This window comes from Mustela erminea, chromosome 10, assembly GCF_009829155.1.
Source record: "Mustela erminea isolate mMusErm1 chromosome 10, mMusErm1.Pri, whole genome shotgun sequence".
Lineage (NCBI taxonomy): Eukaryota > Metazoa > Chordata > Mammalia > Carnivora > Mustelidae > Mustela > Mustela erminea.
The window spans coordinates 109154916-109172185 of NC_045623.1; the positions used below are offsets into that span (position 1 = coordinate 109154916).

Genomic DNA, 17270 nt, shown 5'->3' on the forward strand with positions numbered 1-17270 from the left:
CCGGGCTGCTTGGGCTAGGCCTGCTCTCCTGGGGATGCTCCACATTCGCACGTTCGTTTACTCCATTTCCCCAGGAGAAGCCCGCCGTGGCCCGGGCCTCTGAGGGCCGCATCCTCACCCTAAGGAGCTGTGGGGAAGTTGGGGTGTCCTGGCCCCAGGCTCCCCACATGAAGCGGAGCACAGGCCGAGCGGCCCCACCCCGCAGGCCCCAAGGCTGGCCGCCCTCCCTCCCAAGAAAGGCGCGCAGACTTCAGAGAGAAAGTGCTTTATGAGCGGCCTTGGCCCCGCGGGCAGCTCAGCCGCGCACTCGGACCCGCCAGGAGTAGGTGCTGAGCACGCGCTGCCGCCGGCGCACCACGCACGTGTACGTGCCCTCGTTGATGGCGTTGGCGATGATGCTCAGGTGCGCCTCGCCCAGCGCCAGGTAGCCGGGGTAGGAGAACTCCAGGGGCTCCTGGTCCTTGTACCAGCTGCGGAGCAGGGCACGGGGCTGGGCGGGGTCCCGGGTCCCCGCCACCCACCCTCGGTGGGGAGGGCACAGGGCCGGGCCACTCACTACACTTTGCCTTTCTTGTGCAGGATCTTCTGGCCACAGCGGAAGGTCACGTTCCGGCCCTCGGGCACCAGCCTGGTCTTGGTTCTGGGCGGCGGCGCGGTGGCAGCCACGGTGGGGAAGGGAAACTCTGCAGAGCGGCGGGAGGGGCCGGGCTCATAGGGGGCCACAGCGGCACCACCCCCCCCCCCCCCCCCGCCCCACCTCCGGCCAGAGCCGGCCAGCAGCGGGGCCGCGGCCTCACCGTAGCAGAAGTCACAGCTGCTGGGGCAGAGCCTTTTCATGAGCCTGCGGCGGGTGTCGCAGAAGCCCCTCCGGGCCCAGGATGTGCACACAAAGAGCCGGTCCAGGCAGCCTGCAGGAGGTTGACCTGGCCTTAGGCCTCCCTCCCGCCCGCCTGCCCGCCCGGCCCCCACAGCACTCACCGTACAGCCGGTGCAGCCCCCACAGCTCGTCCTGCGACAGCGTCTTCCAGCCGCGCAGAGTGGCATTCAGGTGCATGAGCGCCCGGCCGTGCTGTGAGTGCATCAGGCCCAGCGCGTGGCCGATCTCGTGGGCCGCCACGTGCACCAGGTCGGTGAGCCAGACGCCTGCGGGGCCCGCGGGTCAGCCCCTCGAGCCCCGGCCCAGCCCTCCCCACTCTGCCGACCATGGCCTGCCAGGGCTGCGGCCCGTGGAGCCTCCCTCAGCACAGCCATGGGAAGATAAGAATGTTCCAGAGGCAGTGAGCTCGGTCCCCAGGAATGCAGCTCCAGCTCCGTCTTCCCGGCAGCAGGGCGGGGGGGGGGGGGGGGGGTGCTCAGGGCTCCTGGAACCCAAACCTATGGCCTCCTCCCAGCCTCCCCCTTCCCCCTCCTTGACCCCAAATCGCAGCCTCCACCCCCAAAGCCCTCCCGCTGTGCCCGCCCTGGTGCAGAGGTCCCCGCAGGACTCCAGGCCACCACCTTTCTTCCAGCTGTAGCGCGTGGGGCCCAGGACCCAGTACTCGCTGTCGTCAAAGTGGATGCCGCCGTGCGGAGGGAAGAAGGCGTGCGCCAGCTCGCCCGTCGGGCCGTCGAAGCAGTGGTGCAGTGCGGACACCAGGCAGTCCGTGTGGTTGACCGGGTAGAAGCCTGGGGGAGCACAGGGCTGAGAGGGGGCCACAGGGCCAGGTGGGGGCGGGGGCACGGCGCGCACCTATGCGGAGGTCGCTGGGCTGCTCAGGGGCCACCTCTCGGAAGCTGAAGGGGGACACGTCACTCCACATGCGGAAGGCGGTAGCCAGGCCCCGCCGGGTTTCGCTGGGGCTCAGCAGGTTCCGCGGGAAGGAAAGGATCCTGGGATGGGGGTTAAGGTTAAGCGTGGTGGCAGGGCTAGGGCACGCTCCCCTGCGCCCACTGTCCTGGGCCACCGTCACACCTGTAGGTGAGGTTGAAGTGGTCCCAGCGCAGCCTGGCTGGGGTCAGCGTGTAGCGGCGTCTGCGGGGCACCTGGAGGGGCGGAGGACCGGGTCCTGGAGTGGCGAAGACACGCGCCTCGTCGGGTGCGGCGACGGCCCCCTTCAAGGAAAGCGAGCGCACGTGGGGCCACAGCAGGGCCACGCCCACGTCTGGAAAAGCTTGGAAAAAGAACTAAAGAAAGCAGGCGGGTGCGTGCTTCAGGGAGCCTTGAAATTCCCTCCTTTGGTCTTTCTGCGAGTTCGGGTTTTCTAGCCCAGCCAGCGTGCTGCTTTCACAGCCAGGAAAAGAAGGTTACTAACCGCAGCCCAGGTCGGACTGGGAGGAGCTGGAGGCCCGAGGCTGGCTTCCTCCCCCCGCCCCCACCCCCACCCCACCCCCACCCCCACCCCCGGGGACACACAGGCTCTCAGGCCCTCTGCCACCCACCCCTCCGTCAGGCCATACCCGCTCTCACCTGTGCCCCGCTGGCCCCCAACCGGGCGGCAGGGGCCCCGAGCCGGGCCAGCAGCAGGAGCGCGGGCAGCAGGCACAGGGCGCCCAGCACAGCTTCCAGCCGGCGGGCCTGGACTTGGGCCCCCGACGCCGCTGAGGACATGCAGGCCCCGAGGCCCATGGCGCCTGCGGATTCACTGTCGGGGCCTCGGGCCCAGTGGGGCTGCACGGGGAGGCGCTGCGAGCAGCTCGGGTTACAGGGATGGGTGCTGGGGGAGGTGCGTGCCCCTGAAGAGAACCAGCTGGCTGGCCGTCCCCGCTGTCAGGACAGTCCTGCCGCCAGCCTGGGGTGCAGACCCGGGGCCTGTGGGTCGGTGGCAGCAGCCTGGGCAGGGCCTGCTGGGCGGGGTCACGTGGGGGGTGGGGGCGAGGAGGGCCGACAGCGAGAAGGGACAGACGCCAGAGGCTCCGGCGGAGGGAAGGGTAGGCAGTTGGGGTCCGGAGTCCTGCTCTTCCACCGGGTGGAGCTCCTCCAGCTCCCTGACCGGCGAGCGAGACCGGGGAGAGCAGGCTCTGTTCTCGCCCGCTCAGGACCTGTCCCCTGTCCCAGCGGCTGCCTGACCCAGGTCCTGGAGAGGGGGGTGGTGAGGAGTGTGAGTACTGGGCGCTGGGGGCGGGCAAGAAGCAGGGTCATGGGGACAGCACCGCAGAGGCCCAGGCTGGGGGAGCTGAAGGCAGCAGACCCTACGGAGCTAGAAGGGAAGCGACCGAGGTGCGGGCTTTGTGGGAGCAGGGAAGCCCCGGCTGGGGCCAAGGTCTGGAATGGGCCTGGGTTGGGGGGCCAGGGGATCAGCGTCCTGAGGCTAGAAGCCTCGACGGGGCAGCCTGCGGGCTGGAGCAGCTGAGCCAGGTGGGATTGTTGGCGGGGGCTCCTTGGGGCCGGGGGAACTGGGTTCGGGAGGCCTGAGAGGGCCAGAGCAGACAGGGACTGGTGTGGGGAGGGAGCAGAGGAAGAGGCGCAGGGCCAGACCAGGCCGGGGGGCTTGGCACTCCGTGTTCTCCATCCAGGCCTTCTGCCCAGAGTGACAGCGGCACACCAGGCCAGCAGCGTCAGTGCCAAGTTGCTGGCGGACAGCTGGGAGGCTCTCGGGGAGCATTTCGGGTGGTTCTTGGAAAGCGCCCTGTCCAGCTGCCGAGCCCAGTGGAGAGCTGCACCCCCCGCTCTTCATGGCAGAATATTTGCCCCAACAAACGGCTCCCTTCTGCCTCGGGTCTGCCTCCCCCCAGGGCCCTATTCTGGCCAACCACGCTCAAGGGTTGGTAAGACCCTACCGGTGCCCCCCACCCCCCGCCGCCCGAAACCCCTTCCCCAACTCCCTGCTTAGCAGGGACCCCACTGGCCGGGAGAGAACAGGGTCAGAGACCACCTCACAGCCCGCCGGGGAAGAGAAAGGGGCAGTGCGGGCGACGCAGCAGCGGGTCGGGCCCACAAGCGGGGCGGACACCGGGACTTATGGCAGACACCACGTCCCCAGGCTCCATCCTTCCGCGGCCCCGGGCCGGGAACCTGGGAGGCGGCCTGCGTCTCGGCCCGGGGACAGGACTCGGGCTCCCGGGACGGGGTCTGCGCGGGGCTCTGGAACCGTCAGCGCTAGAAAGGGCAGGACGCGCGGGGCACGGGCCAAAGCGCAGAGGGCGGAGGGGGGCGCCGCGCAGGCCAGCCCGGGGCGGGGACAGCGACGGGGCGGGGCGGGACCCCGGGGCGGACAACCCCCCGCCCCCCGCCCCGAGTCCGCCCCAGGCAGGCACCAAGCGGAAAAGTCCGAGAATCTTTTTATAAAACACGGCGCGGGGGCTTGCGAAGGCGACGGGGGGACGTGGCTCCGGAAGGCGGCGGGCGCGGCCGGGGCGCGGGGCGGGGGGGCTACACGAAGATCTGGATGCGGTCGCGGATGGGCTGGCGGCAGATGGGGCAGGCGCTGAGCGCGGCGCCGCAGGGTGCGCACGCGCCGTGGCCGCACTGGAACACGAGGCGGATGTGGCTGTCGATGCAGATGGGGCAGGTGATGCGCTCCTCCATCTGCCGGTAGCGGCTCTGCAGCTCCTCCACCAGCTGCCGCGGCGGGCCGGGCGCCGGGATCGCGCTGGCCACCTCCGTGCCGTCTGCGGGCCGGCACCGAGGGATGGTGCAGGGGTGAGGGGAGGCGGGGCCGCGAGCCGGCGGGGCGGGGCGGGGCGGGGCGGGGGCGGGCACGCACCTGGGCGCAGCTTTTTGCCGATGGCCACCTGGCACCTGATGCACTTCTTCATCCTGCGCGCGCACTCTGCGGGGCGGGGGGTCGGTCGGGCGGGTGCGCGTGGGCTCGGGCACCCCCCCGCACCCCCGCAGCCCCCGCACTCACCCTCGCACACCGTGCGGTGCTGGCACGGCGAGAACAGCACCAGCAGCGCCAGCTCCGAGCACACCAGGCACTCGGCGGCCTCGGGCTCCGACGGCGCGGCCACGTGCAGGTTCGTCACGGTGTTGGGGGGGCCCAGCAGCAGCCTCGGGCCCGCGGCCGCGCCCCCGCTGCCGCCCGCGTGCCGCTCCCTGCGGTGGGAGGAGGGGGCTTGAAAGCGGCCCCGGTGGGGGGAGGGCGCCCGGGCCCACCGCCGGCCCCGCCTGGCTCACCGGAAGCGCTGCGCGCAGCCCTGCAGGGCCTTGAGCACGCGGCCCTCGGCGGCCAGGTCCAGCGGGCTCCGGCCGCGGTGGTTGGCGTAGCTCAGGTCGGCGCCCTCCAGCGCCAGGAAGCAGGCGATCGCCGCGCCCGCCGTCAGCTCCCCGCTGCCCGGGAGGCCCGAGGCCTGTAGCTGGGCGGCAGACAGAGGCCGGTGAGGGCGGGCGCGCCGGAGCAGGCCCCAGGGCCGGCCCAGTGGCCGTCGGGGACGCCCTACCAGCCCCTGGCTGCCTGGGCCTCGGGTCAGAGCCTCGGGCACCCCTTCGCCATCTGAGGCCGCGGGAACAGGAAGGAGGCAGACAGGAAAGGGGCCCCCACACTGCCCTGGCTGGTTGCAGAAAACGCTGCTGGCAAACCCCAGCGCCCCAGCCCAACCCACCCCCACGAGGGCCTGGCTTCCTGGGCAGACGCCCACAGCCGAAGTGGACAGTCCCTCCCGCCCCGCCGGTTGCCTGCAGCTGGGCAGTCCGGCCCACTTCTGCAGCACCCAGATCCACACTTCCTCACCCTGGACAGCAGCTGTAAGGGCCCTGGGTCCCCCCCAGCCCCATCGGCCACCAGAGGCAGCAGCTGATGACGCTGCAGCGCCACGTGCAAGGCCGTGTCCCCCTCCTCGTCCTCGGCATTGACGCTGCAGCCCGCGTCCACCAGCAGCGGCACCAGCCCCACGTGGGCCTGCTGCACGGCCAGGTGCAGCGGGGACTGGAGCTTCCGGTTGCGGACGTTCACGTCACAGCGGCCCTGAGGAAGGGGCAGAGGGCGTGGGCACCGGCTCAGCCCAGGGACCCCCGCTGGGTCCTGACCCCCCCGCAAGGCCCTGGGCTGGTCCAGGGCCCCGTGTCCACACCTCGCGGATGAGAATCTGGGCCACCTCCCGGTGGTTGTTAACGGCGGCCAAGTGCAAGGCCGTGAAGCCATCCTCCTTCTGGGCGTCCACCAGCTGGCGTGCGCGAGCGAGAAGCCTCCGGACAGCTCTGGGGGAGCGGGGAGATGTGCCTGGGGTCCAGACTGTGCCCGCAGTGGTCCAGCAGCACCACGGGAGTCTGGTCCACTGGGTGCGCCCCTCCCCCCCAACTCACAGCGTGTGGCCCTTGAGGGACGCATGGTGCAGCAGGGTGAAGCCCTGGCTGTTCGTGGCGGTGACGTCGATTCCCGGCACCTCGGTGAGGACCTCCACGATGCCGCTGGCGCCAGCACCCGCCGAGATGGCACAGTGCAGAGGCGTGCTGGCGTGGGCATCCTGCCGGCGGGGGGCCAGGGGTCACTCGGCAGGAAGGCCAACACCATTGCGTCCTTGAGCCTGGGGCCAGCGGACCCAGCACTTACGGGCAGGTTGACGTCACAGCCGCGCTCACAGAGGACCCGCACCACCTCCAGGAAGCCCCTCTGCACGGCCACGTGGAGGGCTGTGCTCCGGGTGCCATTCAGGGCATTGGCCCCGCAGCCGGAGCTCAGGAGCAGGCGGGCAGCCTCGGGCTGGTTCCTGACAGGAGAGGGAGCAGCAGAGCCGCGATGCCCACTGGCCTACGGGCTGCACCCCACCCCCCCGCCGCCCCCCACCCCCCCGCCGCCCCCTGGCCCGGGCCTCACCCCAGGGCGGCGTAGTGCAGCGCCGTGTTACCCTCATCGTCTGGCAGGTCCGCGGCCGCCCGGGCCTGCAGCAGCAGCCGCACCAGCTCCACCTGGCCCAGGTAGGCGGCCACCTGCAGGGCCGTCCTTCCCTGGTTCTTGGTGTCCACCTGCCGGGAGAGCCCCCGGGTCAGTCCCTGGTCTAACCCCGGGCCTGGCTGCAGCGGGGCGGGGGGGCGTCGGGAGCTTGCCTGCTCAGGGCGCCGCCTCAGCAGGTCCAGGGCCCCGGCCATACTGCCCAGGGCCACCTCCACCACCAGTCTCCCCGGGTGCTCAGGATCACTCTTCTGGGCTCGCAGCTTGTCCAGGGCGACGCTCAGGGAGCCTAGGCGCGGCAGGGCTCCAGGTCAGGGACGGCCCAGGGCGGCCCCGCCTCCCGCCGGCCGCCCCAGCCGGGCCCGCGCACTTTTGTTTTCCCTGGCGCGCTCGGCCGCATCCAGGTTGGTGTCCTCCTCGGGCCGGTAGGCCACCAGGCAGGAGGGGCTGAAGGTCCACGGCTGACCGCCGACCACCACGCGCAGGTTCCCGTCCCTGAAAACCTTCACCACCTTCCCGACGCGGCCCAGGGCCTGAGTGGGGAGAGAGGAAGGTCACCGCGGGTCACCGCGGGTCACCGGCAGGGCCAGAGGGGAGGCGGGCTGGGCGCTGGGGCACTCACAGGAGCCATGTCATCCGTCCACTCGCCGTGGCCGGCCTGCAGCCGCTTCACGGTGTCAAGGTCATCGATGACCCGCACCACATCGCCCACCCAGAAGGCGTTGTGCTGAGGGAGAGAGAGAGGCCCGTGAGGGGCACCCCCAGGCAGCTGTGGCTGCCCTGGGCCATGGAGCAGGAGGCACCTCCACTGAACAGGCAGACCTGAACTTGACCCCAGCCCCTGCCTCAGAGGTGGAGGAGAGTCGCACGAGACCAGGTCAGTCTGGGGTGAAGGCCAAGGTGGACCTGTCCCTCCACTCAGACGGAGAAGCAGACGGCGTGGCCCAGTCCAGACTGGCACAGGGGGTGGGGGTGGGACCCTGGGACGACCAGGGGGCAGGGCCAGACGACCATGGGAGTGGGGGTCAGGAGCCACTTCTCCCCCATCCCCAATCCTTTCCTGGCCACTTCCCCCACACCTGTGCCCTCCCCTACATGAGACTTACACTGCAAACCGGGGGTCTCATGGCACCCATCCCAACCCCCCCACCTTCTAGGGGCCAGAACTCCAGTCCAGAGCCCAGCGCTAGGGGTACACGCCTCCACCCAGGGCCCCGATCCGCATAACACTGTGCCCACCGCTGTCCCCACCCCCCTGGGCTGTGTCCACCCTCTTCCTAAAGGGCCTTTCCACTGCCCCAAGTGATCCCCATGCCACGCCACTGAAGAACCTGTTAGAAGGTGACTTCCCACCGGTAATGCTGCAGTGGCTTCTTGGCCCAGCAGGAGGAAAGCTGGTGCCCGGGCTGCCGGCCCCCAGCCTCCACCAGTGCCCAGCACCTCACCTGCCTCTGCCCCTTCACGCCGGGGTCCCCTCCCTGCGGAACTCAGCCCCTCTGGACCCCACAAAGCCCTCCCCGTTCCCTAGGGACTGGAGAAAGGCATTCCCAGAGCCGACGAGGTGCACGGAGGGGTGCAGAAGCGAACAGACGGGGCTTGGCCCAGCCCCCCATGCACCTTGGTGAGAGCCCCAGGGTGGAAGGTCCAGCGCGTCTCGCGGCCGAACTGCACGCGCACGTCCCCACGGTCCGTGATGCGGTGCACGGTGCCCGTCTGTCCGATAAACTGTGGCGGGTCACGGAGGCTGTGGCTGGGTGGAGCGGGAGGGCTGGGGGTCCAGAGGATGTGGGGAGGGGAGGGGGGCTCAGCAGGCGGGGCGGCTCACCTCCGCCATCCGGGGGTTCCACCCGCCGTGGCCTTCCTGCATCTCCCTCAGGATGTCTGTGTCCAGCAGACACTTAACCTTGTCCCCGTGCTGGAAAGGCTGGCCGTCGGCACTCACCCTGCGCCGCAGCTCCGCCGGCTTGCCTGGGGGCGGGCGACAGGCCCCCCTTCAGCGGCATCACCCCCGCCAGCGGCGTCCCTCCACTGCGCAACTTCAGCCCCCAGCCCCGGCCCAGCGCTGCCCCGGGACCCAGCCAGGGCAGGAGGGCAGCTGGGCAGGCAGGTGTGGCGTCCCTGGGGCCAAACCCTACCGAGCCTTGGGAGATGCTCCTTGTAGTAGAAGCCGCCAGCCGCCTCGCCCACACACTTGAGGTCCACCTTGCCCTTGTGGCCCACACGGTACACATTGGTGGTGCCATCGGCCCACGTCACACTGGCCACGCTCCGGCCCGTCTCCACATCCCAGCCACGGATGTCCACCACTCGGCCTGGCTTCCCTTCCCCTCCTGGGGGGACAAAGGCCCCATGGCAGGCTAAGCCTGTGCCACAAGGCTCACACACAGCCGGCGGCAGCCTAGACCCTCACTCACCGTCCTGCGAGCCCCACTCCCAGTCCGGGCCCCGCACCACCTTCGCGCCTTGGAAGATGCCCCTCAACGGGATCCTTGGGAGGCCCTGGCGGGGACTCAGGGTGACCCTGCAAGAGAGCGAGTGGGTCCTGGGCCACGAGGGAGGCAGGGCGAGGGTTCAGCCTGGCCCCACCTGGCTCTCGGGGAGGAGGGCTGGCCCCGCTGGTCAGTGCCCTCCACTCTGGGCCCCTCCCAGCGTGGCCTCCACGTGCGCCGCCTCCCTCCACACCTGCTGCCCCTACTGAGCTGCTGAGTTGTTAGGGTGGCCCCAGAGCTCAGGGCGCAGCCTGGCCCCGGGAGGGCTCAGCACAGAGCAACGGAAGAGTGAGGAACACGGGCTAGCCCAGACAGCTGGTCCCCCTTCCTGCTCTGGCCAGCAGGCAGCTGGGGTCGCACACACACCCCTCCCCCAGGCGCGGGGACCGGTCCAGGAGATGGGACAGCAGCCTCTTGTGGGTGGGGCCTCTGCGTGGCTGCCCCGGCCCAGGAGATCCTCCCAGCTTCGTTCCCTCCGCACGCCCCCTCCAGTGACAGAGGCCCCTAGGCCGGCCAGCAGGGTGTCCCCAGCTGCGTCTCGGGGTTAGTTCCCAGCACGGGCCACTGGGGCTCCCACCAGGGATGCTGGCCACACTGGCCATCACAGTGCCCCGGCCCAGCTGCCCGGGGGAGCCGGCCTGGCTGGTGCCAGGACAGACAATGCCCCCCCTCCCAGCACCAACCTCTGCAGGCCCGCTCCAGTGGACAGGGCTACCTTCCATGGGACGTGGGGGCTGGTGTCAGTGACCAGGCCTCTGGAGGGACCATGACCTCAGTCACTCTTCCAGGAAGCAGCTCAGGAAGGGCTCAAGCTGCAGCCTGGGGAGCGCGTGGCCGGGGCCGAGGCTGGCTCCGGGCCTGGGGGGCCGCCGGCTGGGAACTCACGGGCGGGAGTGGGCCGTCTCGTAGCGCTCGAAGGCGTGGGCCAGGTCGTGCCTGTCGTGCATGTAGCACTGCGTGCACAGGTCATAGTCGAAGCAGACGCGGCACTTCCAGCGCATGCCCCGCAGCCCGTGCTTCTTGCAGCAGTCGCAGATGATGTTGGGGTGGCGGACGCCTGGGGGCGGGGCAGGGTCAGGACGCACCAGGCCCCGCCCCTCCCCCACGCCCCAGGCGCTGCCCTGGACTCACAAACGCACCGATCTGCGCGTTGTCGTAGAGCAGCAGGTCGTGCGCGCCCTGGTAGCCTGCGCGGTAGTTGGTGCGGGTGCCGTGGTCCCACTGCACGACTACCGTGCGGTCAGGGGTCGAGGGGCTGCCATGGCGGCCAAGCTCCACCACTGTGCCCACGCCGCCCTCACCGCCATCCTGCTGGCCCCACTTCCAGTCTGCGCCGCGCACCACACGCATGCCCACCTGTACGCCTGCCTGGGGGTCTGGGTCCATGGTGGGTGGAGCCGCTCCGGGACCTGCAGGCAGACGGCACCCTCAGGCCACATCATGAAGGCTACACAGGCTCTCACCGGCTCTGGGAGGGCTGCCGCGGAGGCGGTGGGGACAAGTCTGGGAGAGCTAGGCAGGGAGGGGACGACAGCCTGTGCCAATGCCCTGCGGCTGAAGGAAGCGTGGTAAGTGCCTGCGCTACGGGCCAAAGGAGGCTCACCTGGCCCACGGCCAGCAGTGGGGCACACTAGTCTGGGGAGCACAAGTGGCACCTGTCCTGGAGGAAAGCTGGGCACCTCTGGAGAGGCCCCTCCAGCTGCCATGAGACCCTGCCTCCAGGTGATCCCAGGCAGAAGCGGGGGGGCAGTCCTGGTAAGAGGACGGCGGCCCCCAAAGAACAAGACCTGGAAATGACCACAGAGGGTCCACCTGTGCCGGCAGACCCAGTTCTGGGTGGTTGGCACCCAGTGGGCTACCAGGACCTACTGTTCTGAGACCAGTGGATTCGCACTGCAGAGATCAACGTGAAGGGAAGACGCTTCCAGAAGAAAACAGACTCTTCGTGCGGACGGTGCGCTAGTCTGTGCCCGAGTCAGGAACCAGCGTCCACCAAGACACCACCAAGAGACTACAAAGGCCGCAGCCCCGAGAAGCCGCCTTTGCCCACGGGGGCCTGTCTCCACGGCATGCAGGGAACGCAGACGCATACGGAGCAGCACCCTGAGGTAAAGGGGCACAGCCCTGGCACAGGTGCCCCCTGCCAGACTCAGGGTTCCGGTCACCAGGCCACTACTCACAAGGGGGATGCTACCCAGGTCGGGGGACAGTGCCTTGGGGTCACTCGAGCTTCTGGGCCCTTCCTGTGGGACTGCGGCCCACCCACTCCAGACTGTACCAGAAGGGGCAGCTGTGTTCACAGCAACACCGTCCAGTCTCCTCAAGGGTGAACTGGGTCGTGAGATGGGATTTACCCCCAAGGGAGCCTAAACCCCACCCCGTACTAGCCGCAGCCCAGCTGGAAGGCAGAGCTCCGCGGAAGGTGAAGGAAAGCAGCCACGTGGCACCACTGGAATCCATTACAAGAGGCTCCCAAAGCAGGAGGCAGCGACGCAGGCCAGCACGGGGCTCTGCGACACGGGACCGTCCCACCTCCCGGTCCGGCAGCTCAGCACAGGCCGATTGCTCATGACCTAGAACCTGGTATTATTATTTTTTAAAGATTTACTTAGTTATTTATTTGACAGACACATCACAAGTAGGCAGAAAGGCAGGCGGGAGCCCTGCTGAGCAGAGAGCCCGATGCAAGGCTCGATCCCAGGACCCTGAGATCATGACCTGAGCCGAAGGCAGAGGCTTAACCCACTGAGCCACCCAGGCGCCCCTGGAACCTGGTATTATATGTTTCTTAATAAATTTTTTTTGTAATTAATGACACAGCTAGATTTGAAGGACAGTTAAGAGCAAAAATCAACAGGACTTGGAGAGGTGCAGGGACTCCCAGACTGTCAGAGGGCAGTCAGCACCCCACTTCTGGAGGGGGTCTGTCATGCTGCCAGCAGGGCGCTAAGGCTAGAAAACCAGCCAGCCAGGGTGCACCTGGAAATGACCGTTCCTCACCATGCGCCCAAGAGGCTGGGGGCAGACCGAGGCTGGCTGGGTGTGGCTGAGGACCAGCCGGGTCACTGCCAGCTCCCACTAGGGCCCGGGGCCCCCCCTCAGCCACAGGACACTGGCCAACAACACAGGAGGGAAACCATGGATCACCCCTCTACCCGGGCCCCTCCCCAGGATCCTGCATCCTGCCCCACCCCCACGGCCGACCCGAGGCATCCCAGGCCTGGCCCCCCCAGGAAACACTGCCACCCACTGGAGGCCACTGGCGGGCAGAGAGGAGGGCTGGCGGCCAGGCTTTGCCAGGGGTAGGAGCTGAGCCCCAAGGCCCATCTGACACCCACCCTCTGCCCAGCTCCACTCCGAGACCCGTGTCCAGCACAGGGTGCGCAGGGCTGGGCCAGACTCAGTCTGCGGCCCGACTCGCGTGGGTAGGATCCAGCTCCGCCTTCTGCGAATTCTGCTCCCTCCCGCACACGCTCGTTGGGGCGGCGGCTTCTCCACCCTGCCCATGCAGGACCTCCAGGGGCTCCCGCAGAAGCAGGTGGGTGATTTGGAACGATAAACCTTCCCAACCCATGGACTAATCTCGGAGGCTTTCCACGAAGAATCTCCTCACCTCGTGGGCCACTCAGGCCCTGTCCCTCACTCCCCGGCTGTCTTCCCTTCTGGGCTCCGGCCCCTGCTAACATGGGGCACCTGGGCCAAGAGCTTCTTATTTCTTCTACAGAGCAGCGCCAAGCCCAGGCCTGCTACCGCAAGAACACCCCCGAGAAAGCCTGGGAGCCCCCGGGCACCAACAAGCTCCAGACAGGGGAGGGACACCGTGGACCCCCGCCGGCCCAGTCCCCATCGGCAGCTGCTACAGATACGCAAGCTGGGCAGAGCAGCACAGCCCGAGCTGGCGGCCTGCGTGCCCCCTCCCCTGCCTCCCTCTGCTGGGAACCTGCTCGCTGGGAAGCCACCAGAACCGCTACTCCTTGCCCTTCCCACACACCCCTCTGAGCTACACTCAGCCAGAGTGTGCCTCGTCCCAGGCAACCACGAGCCCAAACGTGCGTGAGCGGACAGCCCCACTGCAGGCCCCTCCCACCTGCAGAGCCCAGAAATCGGCACCACATGGAAATAAAGGACTCAGGGCAGGAAAGGACCCAAGTCCTTGGGTCCAATCTAGGGCCGGCCAATCTAGGGCCGGCCGCTCAGCCTGCCCACCCGCTGGCGTTAGGGATCCGTGGGCCACACGCTACAAGAGCATTTCCAGCAGGACACAGGAGCACCCGAGAAGGACAGCAAGCTACGCTAGGAGCCTCCTCGTCTCCTCCCCTGCCCTGCCCCGCGCAGATCTTGGCGTCTGCTTCAGCGTCTCCATCCGGCACGGTGCCACCTCGACTCGGGCCTGAGCAGAGCCTCCAACAGCAGCCCCCGCCCCCAACTCCGCTGCCCCTTCCTGCAGGGCCCTGGAAGCATCCGGGCACGGCATTCTAGCGTGGGGGGCTGGGGAGCTCTCCAAGTCTCACCCCTTCTCTCTGCCCGTCTGCCCGGTCTCTGTCACTGTTGTCACCGCTGTCTCTGGGGCCCAGCGCTGAGCACGCTCCACGGGACAGCAGTGCCCAGCCCTCCTGGGATCAGGGCTCACTACTCTTCTTCGGCAGATCCCACCAGGGTGTGTGGGGAGGGGTGGCAAGCAAGTGGGGAATGGCCCAGGCTCAGGAGTCGGGAGGCAGTGACCAAACCCAGAGAGGCTACAGAGGGAGGGGGCACCCACTTCAGTGGGAACAATCACCGGGAGACTGCTTTCTGCTTCTTCCTTTGCCGGAAAAGCTGTATTCTGACATTTTCCTCGGAGCTTACAGGCCATACCCTGCCTGGCACCCAAACCCCGGCAGAGGCTGTCAAGACATTTGTTTAAAGTAACTCTGCGGGGGCGCCTGGGTGGCTCAGTTGGTTGGGCGACTGCCTTCGGCTCAGATCATGGTCCTAGAGTCGCAGGATCGAGTCCCACATCGGGCTCCCAGCTCCACGGGGAGTCTGCTGCTTCCTCGGACCTTCTCCCCTCTCATGCTTTCTCTCCCTCCCTCTCTCTCAAATAAATAAATAAAATCTTTTTTAAAAAATAAAATGACTCTGCAGCAGAGGCGTCTGGTTGCCTCAGTCGGTTAAGCATCTGACTCTTGATTTCGGCTCAGGTCACAACATCGGGGTCGTGAGATCAGGCCCCTCGGGCTCCACGCTCAGCGGGGTCTGCTGAAGATTCTCTCTCCTTCTCCCTTGGACCCTCCCCTCACTGACATGCAAGGACGCACGGGCACTCTCTCTCTCTAAAAAAAGAGAAAGACTCTGAGCCGGTCAAAGCACAGGGCTGGAAGGACAGATGCACACGCAGCAAGAGTGAACTCACCTTAGAACACAGACCAGCCTCAAGTCAGCACCCCGGACACTCGGCGGCTACTTCTTGGGTCTCAAGTTGGAGAGCCACCGAGATTTCCTGTTGGAAACTAGCAGCCATGCCGACACGGAACACAGCAAACCACACAGGCAGCCAACAAGCAAGTCTGGAGAAAACGGTTTTTAAAAGGCAGTTTTACATGTTTAGCGTCTAACCACCTCAAGCAAACAGGCAGGCGTCTGGGTCTGTTTTGTTGGGCACTAGTCTCTCTCGTCTCAAGGAGCAGCCAGCTTGGGAGGGCAGAACGACTTCCAACACATACGTTAGGACAGCATAGAAACAAGAAGTTTTCCCTATTTGTGAATATTTTATTGGAAAAACTTTTAAAAGCCATAAAGATCCAATCCCATTTAGCTAGGAGGTTGGCAAGTTGCCTTTATTCAGAAGAACACAGTTACATGACGCTGACATGACGTGCGACAGGCGGCCGCCACTCCTCTCCCTGCGCCTCCAGCTGTGCCCGGCGATGCTGTCTGAGCGACACCATGTGGGGCACAGTCAACCGGCAAACCTTGGTGCATCACGGGCTCCTGTCATGCAGCAGGTCTGGCTAAGACAAAGGTGGACATTCTGGGTGCTGGGGAGTCTGACCCCTTAGTGACTGGGAGGAAGCCCTGAGACAGAGCACCCAGGAACCCCAACTTGGCCCAGCAAGACACCTGCTGGTGGAAAACCCGAAGGAAGGACAGGGCTTCATCACCTGAATCTCGGCCGAGATGGAAGCCCTGCAGACGGGGACGTCCCGCCCCAACCACTGCACGGGCCACTCGGCGCGGGGACCAGGCCTTCAGACACTTGTTGCATCTGGAGCAACAGGCCAGGAGGGGACCTGCCAGGAAGGGCTGCATTTGCCAAGGCTCCCATTTGGCCTGCCTCAGCCCCTGCCGGGCAGGTGCCCACCAGAAAAAGCCTGTGCGGCACCCCGCCTTGTTTCTTCAATGGGTTCTGAACGCAGAGGACTGGCAAGCCGCGTGATCAGCCCCCCGCACACAGACGCACACGCTCAGAAACAACCCAAACTCCTCTGACACGGCCTCGAACAGAAACCACAGGGTGAAACAGCAGATCCAAACCGTCACAGCACAAGCTTGTCAAGAGCTCACCTGTCTGGTCGTCCAGTCGCCCCCCCTGCCCGCCTTGAGCCTGCGGCTGCAGCCCTGGCGCCTGGAGACCGGGGGACTGGCCTCTAGCCTCGCCGAGCGTCCAAGCCCAGAGCCATCCAGCCCTGTGGCGCCTGGGAGATGCCAAGACGCACAGTTAGCACCGCCGACGGGACCGCGGCGGGCGGACGGAGCCGGCCGCTCTGCTCCTGGGCTGCCCGCTGTCTACATGCCCATTTCCGAGCCAGCACCGCGAGGCCCAGCGCTGCCCCGGGGGCCTGCCTCCCGCCTCGCGGGGCTCCCTGGGCTCTGGCGGCCTCGCTCCCGCTGCAGCGGTCCGTCTGGCGCGCGCAGGAGCCGCAGCGCCCGAACACGACCTGCCGCCGGGAGCGGAGCCGGAGGGCGGGTGGCCTGGGCGCTGCAGACGTCAGGGCCCGGCGCTGCGTCCCGGCCGAGGCTCCGCGGGGACAGCGGGGGCGGGCCGGGCCGGGCCGGACTGGGCAGGGCGGACGCGCACCCCCAAGCGTGACCCCGCCCCACCAGCCCGGGGCCGCCCCGCCTCCTGAGGTCCCATCCCCCTTCCTCGGGAAGCCGCCCCGGGCCCCGGTCGCGGCCAGACCCTCGTGCCCCCGTCGACCCCTCCACTTGCCCGTAAGTTTGCGTCCCGCCCGCTAGGCCTGGGGGCGCCAGGGGCCGAAAAGCGCCGAGTCTATCTGCCAGTGGCCTGCCGAGCGGCCTCGGGGTGTGGGACAGCCCGCCCGCGGCCCCGCTGCTGCTCAACCCCGCCAGCCGGGCCGCCCTGCCGCGCCGCGACCACCGGCTGAGGCTGCCGAGGACCCCGAGCCCGGGGCTCCTGGGGCCGCCGCGGGGCCTGCCGGGAGTTGTAGTCTGCAGCCCACTGGCGCCGGAGGCGGGGGGGAGAGTCTGAACCACAACTCCCAGGAGGCTCCGCGGCGGCCGTGACGCACGCGACCGCAGGAGGCGGGACCTGAGGGAAGGCATCCCGGCCCGCGTCCCGAGAGTGACGGGAGGCCTCCCGCCCTGCTCCGGGGAAGGGCCCGGGCTCGCCTCTGCGCCAGACGCCGACGGAAGGCGCGTCCACATCGTCAGCGCGTGGTACACGGCGTCAGAGGCGGCGGCGGCCTCGTGGACCTGTCCCCGCGCCGCGGCGCCTGCACTGGAAGGAGCCGGGCTGCTTGTCCGGTTGGGCGCCGAGACCCTGGCACCCGGGAGGCCACCGAGGACCGGGCTCGCGCGCACCGGGCAAAGGGGGCCGCGCCGCCGGGACCGAGGCCAGCGCGGCCGGGACGCGGAGCTCGCGGTCACGCCCCCTGGCGCGAGGAGGCGGGACTCCCGCCGGAAGTGCGTCACCCCGCGTCGGCGAGACGGGGCGCGGCTCTGAGGCCCTCGGCGCGGGGACGCTGCCCGTTGCCGT

General features: G+C 68.2%; 2 protein-coding genes across 7 annotated transcripts; both read right to left on the reverse strand.

Annotated features, from left to right (window-relative positions):
- Positions 1–249: 249 nt before the first annotated feature.
- On the reverse strand, positions 250–3622 carry MMP23B (matrix metallopeptidase 23B). 2 transcript variants are annotated; one of them, XM_032361239.1, is made up of 8 exons: positions 2447–3622; positions 1952–2163; positions 1730–1869; positions 1498–1665; positions 979–1143; positions 798–908; positions 557–683; positions 250–470 (listed from the first exon to the last, which is right to left on the reverse strand). In XM_032361239.1, exons 1-8 carry the CDS (start codon positions 2603–2605, stop codon positions 296–298), a joined length of 1257 nt encoding a protein of 418 aa, XP_032217130.1. In that variant the 5' UTR covers positions 2606–3622; the 3' UTR covers positions 250–295. The 2 variants fall into 2 exon arrangements, with proteins under 2 accessions (XP_032217130.1, XP_032217131.1); XM_032361240.1 differs by having other exon boundaries at positions 1952–2091; positions 2447–3617.
- A 619-nt stretch (positions 3623–4241) lies between these two features.
- On the reverse strand, positions 4242–17181 carry MIB2 (mindbomb E3 ubiquitin protein ligase 2). 5 transcript variants are annotated; one of them, XM_032361231.1, is made up of 20 exons: positions 16485–17181; positions 15839–15969; positions 10435–10704; positions 10181–10352; positions 9221–9327; positions 8942–9136; positions 8632–8774; positions 8424–8519; positions 7429–7533; positions 7177–7339; positions 6962–7095; positions 6732–6880; positions 6468–6624; positions 6221–6381; positions 5989–6115; positions 5649–5882; positions 5096–5274; positions 4827–5014; positions 4683–4748; positions 4242–4587 (listed from the first exon to the last, which is right to left on the reverse strand). In XM_032361231.1, exons 1-20 carry the CDS (start codon positions 16937–16939, stop codon positions 4349–4351), a joined length of 3471 nt encoding a protein of 1156 aa, XP_032217122.1. In that variant the 5' UTR covers positions 16940–17181; the 3' UTR covers positions 4242–4348. The 5 variants fall into 5 exon arrangements, with proteins under 5 accessions (XP_032217122.1, XP_032217121.1, XP_032217125.1 ...); XM_032361230.1 differs by having other exon boundaries at positions 8424–8531; XM_032361234.1 differs by lacking the exons at positions 15839–15969; positions 16485–17181 and adding an exon at positions 10899–10917.
- Between the last annotated feature and the right edge of the window lie 89 nt (positions 17182–17270).